We start from the raw sequence: 12095 nt of genomic DNA, 5'->3' as shown, positions 1-12095 counted from the left end.
CTTGACCGAAAAAAGCTATAGAACACTGCACCTTATTTCCAGATAACACAGTCCATATTCCAGAAATGGATAAATTAATGACATAAATTCACTAGGAAAAAACAAAGGGGAGGAAAGAGAAGACGGTAACTTATCTGACCTCTCAAAAAAAATGTCAATGACCTAAATGCATGTGCCAGAGGCTCACCTAGGTGAAAAGGTATCAGTAATATATACTCTAAGAATGATGCTAAGATTTGAATCTAAGATTTAAATTTCTGAGTAGTGTCCAAAGTCAAAATTAATCTTCCATAATCCCCAATACTTAGTATAATGCTTAGCACATAATAAATACTCAAAAACCCTTGCTGAATAAATGAATGTGACCAGTGTTTTTTTAACAGTAACCTCATTATCACTAAGGAGAGGCCAAGAGATCTGCATAGGTAATAAAGGTTGATTTTATAAATATGTAACTGTCAAAAATGCAAAAGGAAAAACAATATACACATTGTTCTTTGTAGTCTCCAGATTACTTCATATCCTTTTGTTTCTTTAACTCTTTATATAACTTGTCCCTAAAGTTCTTGTTTAGATATGGGAAATAAAAGAGAATGGACACTTTCAAAGGCATCTCTCAGTATTAATGTTAGAAAATCAAGGAAAATTTTCCATCAAGGGTAATAAGAGCCTTCACAGGTCTGAGGCCTGACTTACTCAGGGACGCTTGTTTTCCATAGCATCTATCCTAAAGACTTAGATACCAAATTAAGAGATGGGATTGTTAACTGGGCTCAAAAATGACACCTGGAAATACTTCTGTAAATATATCTATTACCTTCATTCAGGCCAGCATATAAAATGTTAAAAAAAAAAAAGTTCAATACTTTTCAAACATAAGAGAATCAAGAATGTATAAAATAGCATTTCATTCATTTACACTTTTAAATTGGTACAAATTTCATTATAGAATATATAAATGAATTATAGTCACATATAAAATGATTTTTAACCTTAATTTTTATATATAAAAATGACACTGCTAATTCCTATTTAGAACACATTTTGTTTTCATAGTCTTTGTGATATCTTAAATTACTGCACATTCTTCAGTTCCCTACTTCATGAAATTGTTAGCATTTCGTATGTATGAACTGGAAGCAATCTAAAGATTCAATCAATTCCCTTATTTCATAAATAGGCACAGGGAAATTAAACAGCTTATCTAAATACATTCTAACAAGTAAGGCCGATGCTGAAACTAGAGCTCCTATCTCTTAACACTGAGCCGAAGGGGTTTTTGTTTGTTTTATGTTTGTTTATTTTTGAGAGAGAGAACAAATGGGGTAGAGGCAGAGAGAGAGGGACAGACGACCCAAAGCCAGCTCTGTGCTGACAGCAGAGAGCCCGTGTGGGGCTCGAATTCACACATCATGAGATCATGACCTGAGCCGAAGTCTGACACAACCAACTGAGCCACCCAGCACGCCAAGCCCAATGTTCTTTTAAATATACAATGATGCCTTTCTCCTGGACTACAAAAATTCCAAGATAAATCACTGAAATCAATAACCTTTAAAGGAGATTTTTCTTATAATAAATCCTAAAACCTCATCTGTAAATTCTTCACTACAGCCATGTTCTATAAGGAAAACATGTTCCAGCAAAGTTCAATGGCAATCAAAATAAACTTTTCTGGGGTGCCTGGGTGGCTCAGTGGGTTAAGCGTCCAACTTCAGCTCAGGTCGTGATCTCATGGCTCATGATTTTGAGCCCCACGTCAGGCTCTGTGCTGAAAGCTCAGAGCCTGGAGCCTGCTTTGAATTCTGGGTCTCCCTCTCTCTGCCCCTCCCCTGCTCACACTCTGTCTCTCTCTCTCTGGTGCTCTCACTCTCTCTCAAAAATAAACATTTAAAAAAAATTTCTTTTAATAAATAAACTTTTCTCAAAGAATGTGCACAGTTAATGGAAAATAAAAATAGTAAATGATTATTCTGGCCAATGAATGTGTAGTGTCAACCCAAACCATAATCTAAAATTTTTTAGCATTTTCAAACAGTAGTAAACAGAACATTTGCCCAGCTAATCAGTTCATGTTTACCATGTACTACCGATTTTGAAAACAGTAGTCCCCCTTCTCTGTGGGGGATAAGTTCCAAGACCCCTAAAGGATGCCTGAAACCACAGATAGTAACAAACCCTATATATACCTTTTTTCCTATACATACCTATGATAAAGTTTAATTTATAAATTAGGCACAGTAAAAGATTAACAACAATAACTCATAACAAACTAGAATAACAATATATTGTAATAAAAAGTTATATGAATGTGGTCACCCTCTCTGTCTCAAAATACCTTACTGTAGCACACTCACACTTCTTATGATGATGATGTACAATGATAAGATACTTGTTTGATGAGATGAGGTGACCTAGTGTTAGGCTGCTACTGACCTTACACGTCAGAAGGAGAATCATCTGCCCCCAGACCACGGTTGACTGCAGATAACTGAACAGAGGACAGAGAAACCACAGATTGGGGGGGGTGGGGGGTGGGGGGGTGGAGTGGGGGGAACATGTTTAGTTTCTGACGTGCCAACTTTCAGCATGATCCAATTTTATAATATCTATATTTGTAAAAATTAGGTTAGTAATACCTAACTTAACAGGTCTGATGTGAAAACTAAAGGTTAAACATGTGAAAACACTGCCACAGGCTCTCCATTGTTTTCCTCCTTTTTTCCTAAAGAAGGAGAAAATTCAGGAGCGCCTGAGTGGATCAGTCGGTTAAGCGTCCGACTTCAGCTCAGGTCACGATCTCGCGGTCCGTGAGTTTGAGCCCCGCATCGGGCTCTGGGCTGATGGCTCAGAGCCTGGAGCCTGCTTCAGATTCTGTGTCTCCCTCTCTCTCTGCCCCTCCCCCGTTCATGCTCTGTCTCTCTCTGTCTCAAAAATAAATAAACGCTAAAAAAAAAAAATTTTTTTAAAAAAAAAGGAGAAATTCAATTTGAGGGCATGCAAAATACCTTAGGTACCTTGATAGGAATAAGTATGTTGTAGATAGGGTCTACAGGAATTCTTCCCTAATTTTTTAAATTATTTTTTATAAAGGGCCTTTATTAAAGACTATATGCTTCTCACTTTAAGATATCATTCCTCCTACTTTTGCTTCTTACTTTTCAATTCTTCCTGGTGTTTTGTTTATACCTTCTCTTGGGGAATTTGTCACCTTACCATGAAACATCATTTATTCAATAGGTATATACTTTTATTAAGGACCAAGTGTACTTCAAGCATTGGAGATATAAAGATAAATAAAAGACAGTCATTTGCCCTCAAGGAGCCCATGCTCTTTTAGGAGAGACCGAGAAGTAAGCAAATGACTGTAAATATGCAATCACAGACATACGTGAGAAAGATAAAGTACACAGGAAAAACACTACCTACAGGCAGGGGAGGTAAGGGAATAAACCCATAAGTGGATTTGGGCAATCTCAGCTGTGATGATTAGTTAATATTAACAAGAACCCTGTAGATCAGAAAACACTATCAGGAAATAAGATTAAATGCAAATCCCTGAAAGTAACTGAAGCATAGATTTACAACAAGCGATGCTGATAAAAAATAAAATCGAATTTTAAACTACATGTTCTAGAGGCTACATGTAACATACATAAGACAATGTTAATAATTTGGAAGGAATATTCTTAGATTATGTTGGATCCTTTAAAATAAGAAAATCCAAGAAATATTAATAAGAGTAAATAAACATTTCATAGCCCTAGAACACTTTTTATAAAACCCAAGAGAAATTTTGGAAAGGCTACCATAGCTTTAAAAAAAAAATAAACTAATACTTGAACAAATCTGATTTCCTTAAAACATTTAACTTCAACCAATAAATACCGTTAACACATTAACATTCAACTTGTGGAGCACTGTACAGTAGGTCATCTCCTGGAATTTCCAACACTCACTGACCAACATGAAAATCAGCATTTATACCTTGGCATTCTGCATTTTAACCAAACCATACTGATATTTTATTCATTTTGGAGAAAAATGAAAAATATACTAACATATTCAGTGATTTTGTAATGCTGAACTAATAAAAGCAAGGTCACTGTCATTTGGCTTAGGATCAGAATTAGACTTTAAGTAATATACAAAATGTCATCTGATGAGCAGCCCCAAAACACAGCCTCTTCCAAATCACTATCAATACCTATGAAAGATGCAGAAAATGACAAAACCTCAGATTACCAAAGAAATAAGAGCCATCATATCAGAATTTGGAAGAATTCTTTGCTAATTTATAACCACACTTGGACTGTCCAGAATCAAGCCTCACCTCATGCACCAAAAATGACCAAACTACTACCCTACCCCAATTGTAACTAATCTCAGAGACCAAGGGTCTGTCCCAATGGAAAAATGGGACAGAGTCCTCCACACAGTCAGAGCACTCACTGTTTAACTGGTCTTTCCCCACAGTCTCTTCCCAATTCTTACCTTATTATCTAACTAGTTAGTTAGAGAGCAACTCCTAGAGATGGGAGAAGTGCATGGGAAATAGAATGAAAAACTGATTTCTAGGTGGTAAGGGACAAGACAACAAAAACCTCAGTAGCTGTCCATGCAGCCAACTTACTCTCATTTCAGGAATTACATAAAAATGTTCTCTAGCACCAAAACAGTGAGAGGACTAAAGATGCTAGTATCACCGCAGAATAGAGGAAATTACACTGAGAGCTGCACAGATCAACTTGTCCTCCAACTACCCAGGTGAAAAGGGTATTCACTCAATAAAAATAGACATACACACACACACACATATACATACACACACAAATACACATATACATATACACACACACACAATAAAGGCATCTATATCAGACTGTTGGTAAATATCAAGTATATACAGACGTTCCTTTAAACAGACTCTGATTAAAGGGAAGTGGTAAAAAGAACCACCAGCCAAAGGGGGTAAATACATTACAAGGGAAAGTCCAGCAGACTTAAATGATGTAACCTCCCCCAAACACGAGCAGAATGCCCTAAGAACAGGATAAGGGGGGAAAGGCATGGAAGAGGGATGAAATAAGGAAGGATATTAAAATTAAAATGACAATAGTGAGATTTTAAATCTCTACTCATGCAATAAAAAGCAAAACTGAATCAAGCAAAAAATACAAATCATGACATGAAAATCTTAAGAAACTCTCACTAAAGCACACTGCAATCTGGACTAGATACATTTCAAGTTCAAAAACAACATGCCATTAGTGACTACCACATTGGCCAGCACAGGGTCAATAGTGATTATGTCTAGTAAAATGTCTCACAGCTAGTTAGTAAAACCAAGATGCAACTTTAGGTCCCTTTAACTCCAAAGCCTGTTTGTTCTTTCTGTTTGAGGAAACTATCAGAAGTTAACATACCTTCAAGTATTCAATTCATACTAACAAAATCCTGACTAGAGGATGAAACACACTGGCAATTCAAATAAATATTTAAAAAACAAAACAAAACCACAAATCCCATTTATACAATGCCATTATATAAAATGTCAGTTTCAAAAATGAAGGTAATAAGTAAAATTTTAATTAGATAGGTCTATTATGTACACAAATTATGAACATGATACTTTATGTATATCCAGTGTATATTTATAACAACATTCATGTTGTGTTATAACTGACCCCTGTTTTAGTTACCTTGAAATCACAGATGTTAAAACTATCAGCAACATCAAACTATGCGTTTTACATTATTATCATCTGAAAACTATGGACTGTTTGTGAACCACTTAATAGAAGGGAACATACAGGTTTTTCCATGAAAATGCTTTATCTTAAATTCTTATATAACATCAATCATATAAATTATTCATTCCACATAGTATATACGTCTTAGTAATCCATGGCCATGTCACCCAGAAACTGGGAGTTATCGTGGACTGCCTCCTCCTCCTCCCTTAGCCCCCATATTCAATTGACAATCAACTTCTGTGAAACTTAACACTTCAACATCTTTTGAATCAACCACTTTTCTCCACGAATTTCTCTCCTCCACTATCACCAGTGTGGTCTAAGCCAATCTCCTCTGTGACCTAGGCTCTCCTAATTTTACATTTCTTCCTCCTCCTCTCCAATCCAGTGTTTACACTGCAATCATAGTGATTATTTAAATTTTTAAAAAATGATTATGGCATTGCCCTGCTTTCATGAAAACCCTTTACTGGTTTCCCACAGTACTCAAGATAAAGACCAAAATACTTAACTGCAGACTCTCCAGGAGCCTGCCCAGGGATTCTGATCTGAATCTGAAAATTGCCATCTGAAAATACCATAGCCTCTAATTTTGTCAAGAGAAATCAGAAATCTAGACTTTCGTGGGAAATCTCCTGATATGTGAAAGCTGGCAACTAACCCATGCTTTTTGAACAACAAGAAGGCCAAATCTGACCTCTCATGTAGTCTTCACCTAGCCGCCCCACACCAGCCATACTGAACATTTCTCAGGTCCTCAATGGTGCCAGGCTTTTTTCTTAGGGTTCTCACACATGTTGTATCCTCTGCTATGACCACTTTTTCCCACATCTCTAGTTCACTTAGCAATCTACTAGTTCTAAGTCTCTGAGCCAGTCACTGCTTCCTCAATGAAGCCTTCCCTGTTGGCACTGCCTGTCCCACGACCCCACTCCACAGGGATAAATCGCACCATTATGTACTCTGACAGCACTGAGTACAACTTCATAACATTCCTCATACTTCAACAATAAATTTACTTATTTAATGCCCATCATCCTCCTAGATGGGAAGCTCCATTAAAGCAGGGCCTGACACACAGTAGACATGCAATACACATTTGTCACTAACTACTTTGGTTATAAAATGTTCCTTTGGGGCGCCTGGGTGGCTCAGCTGGTTGAGCGTCGGACTTCGGCTCAAGTCGTGAGTTCGAGCCCCACGTTGGGCTCTGTGCTGACAGCTCAGAGCCTGGAGCCTGCTTTGGATTCTGTGTCTCCCTCTCTGACCTTCCCCCATTCATGCTCTGTCTCTCTCTGTCTCAAAAATAAATAAACATTGAAAAAAAAAATTTTTTTTTAAATGTTCCTTTAGACAACAACAAGATTCTGGTATGCCTTTAAAATATTAATTTGTACCTAACTTTTCAGAAACATGTATGGTATTTAAAGTGGCCTCAAAATTAAAGTAATTCAATTAAAACAATAATTATTGATAATAATTCCTAATATTTATTGACCACTTACTAAATACTAAGAACTATTTTGAGTACTTTGTATGTTACTATCTCATTCAATATAACAATCTGTAAAGTAAATGCCGTCATCCAGAGGAAGCAATTTAGGCACAGAGTATGAAAATTTACTCAAGATCATACATCTAAATCAGTGACAAACTAGGGTATGAATCTATGTAGTCAAGACTCAGAACTTAAGCACCTAACTACAATATTAAGCTAACTCATTAATAAAGAAAAGTCAATGCAACAAGTACCCCTTAAATACTGTGAATAAGAAATAATGGCCATGATTTATTTTCCATTACTTATCCATTAAAGTAAGGTTCCTCATCCCTCTACCCTGCACCCTTCTACACATACACAAAATTAAGATAAATTATCAACTTGTACTTTTCAAATTAAGAAAGATGTTTTTTTGACCCACACCCAAAATACGTATGATTTTAGCACCAACTAACTCTGTTAAAATACCATCTTTCTGCATGATTTTTATAAAGATAATATGTCTGCATTAGCTTGATGTTTTATGTCTCACATTTTAAACTTATTTGAATGATCTCTGCTTTGAAATGGATTTCATTGCTCAAATTAGAAATTGGTAGACTGTGCTTTAAGATATGGTAAGCAACAATCAATGACATACAAAACAAAGATAAAAACAAACTGATATAAGCACAGAAATATGTATAGAGGTAATACAGGGATCCCTCTTCACCCGAACCCTCACTATGTGAATTCTTGGTTTCCTAAATTCAGGAACTAAATAGACTGGAGTAAACTCTCACAAGTATCATTTGCTACCTGGACTCTTACTATCCAAAACTCAGGATCTGGCTCACCCACCATCCCTTACTATGAGAACTCAATAACCATCCCTCTAATTCCAAACTCAGGAACCCAAGAATTTGGGATAGCAATACACAAGCATATGCATTCACAGGTCCTATTAATTTAAGAATTTTTGTTTGAGAGATTTAAGTAGGCTTTTTAAAACATGAATAAGATGGACATACCTATTCTCATTCAAATCTTAAATTTTAACTCTACTTAACTGAGAATCTTTCTATGTGAATATTTCTAAACTAGGATGTTGCCATATACTGTATATATTTTAACCTTTAGACCACACTTAAAATGTGAAGAAAACTGCTCAGTATGTGACGGATTACTATAATTATAGAGTTAAACAATGTTTACGCGTGGTTGTCAAAAAAAAATCTGAAGCCAGTCTTAACACCCTTTATTTTCAAATATTTATCAGAGCTTCTATAAAAATCATGGGAACTAAGGTTTCTCCAGGAAAATAGTAGTTTCAGTGCTAATTTTTCAGCAACATATTTCACAGATCACATCAGATTTTCTCGAAGTCGCAAAGGGCAAAGGGCAAAATAGAAGGAACTGATGCAAAAGAGTACAGAAGATGAAAATGATGGCAAAAAGTCCAAATTTAGTTACAGAATAATGGCATGAAACAGTTTTAGAAGTAACTACTCCATAAGGTTCAGCCAAAAGTCAAAGAATCAGGAAGAAAATAATGAATTAACAAGATTGAGAATAAGGAAAAACCAGCTGTCATTACAACACTACATTATCCCAAGTATTTAAACTTAGGCTCACATTTGAACCTCAGCTTTTCCAAAAACCTCCTACTTAATAAAAAGTTAAAACTAATGTCAGTTGAAAACAGAATTCAAACACATAGTTTTTTTCACACACTCAAAAATTATTTTAAGAAACAGGGAAAAGAGGGAATTTAACAGTTAAAAAAAAAAATGTAGGTTTGAGAAAAATAAACTACTTTCCCGAACTCTTCTTCTGACACAAATTGCATAAATGATTTAAAGAGACAGTCACTAGAGCTCCCATTTTACCCCAATTTGGCTATAATCACCGAGCGCTCCCCTCAATTTGGTGATCTGAAAGAATGTGATCCCTTTAACCAAATAAACTGCAATAGTTCCTTGACACACTCCATCTCACACATTATAAAAAATAAATTAAAATATATAACCAAATCTTGTTAAAAAACACAAAGTGAAATGACTGTAAGATTCAATGATATTTTCAACGTAACTAATTCCATATGGAGCACCAAAACAGGTCCCTGAAAATAACAGAAATCAGTATATTTCTGTAGGTTAAGACACCACAGGTATATTCTGCCCATAGTTTGCCTTCCTAAAAAGCTAAGATTCACTACTAAGCTTTAACTACAAGCCAGAGAATAAGAGCCCTCTGGGAGAGAACAAACTCACAGAAGCGGTCAGGATTCAATGGGTCTATTTCACAGGGTGGCACTAAGACTGAATGCAACACATTCTTAATAAATGAAGGCGCAGCATAGGTCATCATTTCTTTAGATTAAATTTTCATACCTCCATTCCCAAACGTTCATATGAGGCACTACATCTCTGAGCACAAACGTTTCTCCTCTATAAAACAAAGGAGCTGGAGGACTAGGCTCTAGGAGCCCTTCCCGTCTATGGTTCCATTCTATCAGTTCTGAAATAACTACAACTCTAACGACTCGAGGAAAATTACATTTTACTGCAACAACAACAACGAAAAATTTTAAGACCCGTCTGATGCAATAAACCATACCTTGCTCTGCCAAATGTTAATATCAGAACTTCTGAAATAAACAAACCTGTGTCTATGTTCATCAGGTCCATGGATCAGGAAGACTCCAGGGTTTTTGGCCCCTTTGCTGGCATCTACATGGGGAATTAACACATCTTCCAAACCCAGATCAAAGCGTTTGTGTTTTGAAGAGTCTGGAAGGAAGAAGAATGCCCCAAAACACAGGGTGATGAAGGCACTTAGAATAAGGAGGAGGATAAACTTCTCAGAAAGTCTCAAGGTAGCCCTGTGATGCGGAAAGGAAGGCGGCCCCAGGTTCAGAGGTGGTATCCTTCGTCCAGATAAAGGGAGCAGGGCCGGGGTAGTCATCGTTTACGCTCTCGGGCAGAATATTTTATAAAGTTATCATCTTATATCAAATGTACAATACATTGAACAGTCTTCAAAATCTTGGCAAAAATGGGGAAACTCAATTTTGCTCCTCTTAAAGGACTGCTGTGCTTTTTAATAGGGCACCTCTTTCACGCTCGTCCAATTACATTCAAAAACGTGTGTGGCCCCCACACGATCACTAGTTTGTGTCCTGTGATATTTTCTCTGCCATTTGGCTTTCAGTACCTCCTCGGGTTATCACAAGTCTCCTCTTCATTCCTAACGGCGGACGAGGCAAGCAACGCTGCAGAAAGGATGCAAGGTGGGGTCTTCCATTCCGGCACCCCAGTGAGATGCTCCAATGTGGTCTGCCGCCCCAAACGGGAGCCTGACCAGATCCGAGGAGTTGCAGAAGGTTCACTTAACCACCCCTGATGCTTCGATTTCAGAATCTCTTCACCTCGGTGGTGGAAAAATAAGGGGCTCCTCGGAAGTCTGCCAACGGGGAGGGAGGTCTCCCGCCTCGCCGGGAAGGCGAAGCAGCGGCGCCGGGCGAAGTCGCAGGGAGGGGGTCTCGCACGCCCGCGCCTCCCGACGCCGCCTCCAGGCTCCCGGCTCCGGGGAGAGCTCCGACGCTGCCCCCTCGACGGCCGGCACGAAGGGCATTCGCGCCCCCAAAAGCCTGCGCCCTCGCAGCCGCCGCCGCCGCTGTTGCTAGCGCACGGGTCTGGCGGGGAGCGGAACTTCCTCCTCGGGCGGCCACTGAGAAGCCCCGGCGTGTGCGGGGGGAGGGGAGGCGCGGCGGCCGCCCCCGCCCGGCTCCGCCTCCCGCTCGCCGCCGCCGCCGCCGCCGCCGAAGTTAACCCCGGCGCCTGCTCCCCGGACGAGGCCGCCGCTGACCCCGCCGCGCCCCGCCGCGGTGACCGGGCCCCCGCGGCTCTGCGGCGTGGGAAGAAGCCGAGCCTCGGCCCCTCGGTCCGAGAGCCAGGGGCAGGCGCCTGCTCATTCCTCGCTCGGCGCTGGGGAGGCGGCGGCCCCGGGCGCGCGGGAGCGGCCGCGCCTCGGGCGGGCAGAGGTCGGCCCCGTCTCCGTCCTCGCCGGCCGCCGTGGGGGCCTCCTCGGCGCCGCCTCCGGTCGCTCGCAGCGGCGGCGGCTGCGGGAGAGGCGGCGCGTCCACGCGGTGCGGGGCTGCGGCCCGGTCCTCGGCCCCTGCCTCTGAGGCCCGGAGAGCGCAGACAGCAGGAGGCCGACACCCGTTGGGCACACGCCTGCGAGGGACCCGGCGTGCGGGGTATCGGATGGCGCGGGCCGGCCTGCCGCCCCGACTCGCGAGTGGGCGTCCCCGGGCGCCGGAGTGTGAGGTGCGCGCGCACGCTCCCGGCCCCGCCCCGCCCGGCCCGCGCTCTGGCCTCGCGCCGCTGCGGGCTCCAGCGCCCGCCCGCCGCCCGCCGCCCGCGCGCCCCCCCCGGAAACGTCCTGCCGCCGTCGTCTGGGCGCGCGGTGGGCGAGGGTCGCCGGCTGCGCCTCGCTGCCAACTTCGCCGCTGCCAGGCGCTTTGCCATCGCCGGTTGGTGGCCCTGACCCGGCTTTGGGGAGAGGGAGGAGGGCTCAGGTCGCGAAGGTTTCGCCTCATTTAAGGCTTACCAGAATTAACGGGCTCTCGCGTTTAATCTTGCTTCGCGGGGAATCTTGTGGTATAGACCGTCCGTACCTAGGGCTCAACGGCCGGCTCTCAAACTTCTTCCATGCAGCCCATGTACACACTGCTGGGCACCCTAGGCTCGCTCATCAATACTGAGCTCGGGCCGTGTGCCTGGCTCCGTGTTAAGAATGGCGACCTTGCCCATTCCTCAGGGCTTCCATTCTGAGGAACGTGTGAACCCAGCCCG

The 12095-nt window shown here is 41.3% G+C and overlaps 1 protein-coding gene across 1 annotated transcript in view; it reads right to left on the bottom strand.

The window, feature by feature from the left end:
* MAN1A2 (mannosidase alpha class 1A member 2) overlaps positions 1–10443 on the bottom strand; it is a 175834-nt gene extending 165391 nt beyond the window's left edge. Inside the window, exon 1 of the mRNA XM_007075673.2 lies at positions 9902–10443. Coding sequence (XP_007075735.1) covers positions 9902–10203 — 302 coding nt within the window. The 5' untranslated portion in view covers positions 10204–10443. The remainder of the gene's footprint in view (positions 1–9901) is intronic.
* Between the last annotated feature and the right edge of the window lie 1652 nt (positions 10444–12095).

Source organism: Panthera tigris, chromosome C1, assembly GCF_018350195.1.
Source record: "Panthera tigris isolate Pti1 chromosome C1, P.tigris_Pti1_mat1.1, whole genome shotgun sequence".
In the NCBI taxonomy this organism is placed as follows: domain Eukaryota; kingdom Metazoa; phylum Chordata; class Mammalia; order Carnivora; family Felidae; genus Panthera; species Panthera tigris.
Note: the sequence above shows the minus strand (reverse complement) of the source record. Positions and strands in the feature narration are given on the sequence as shown.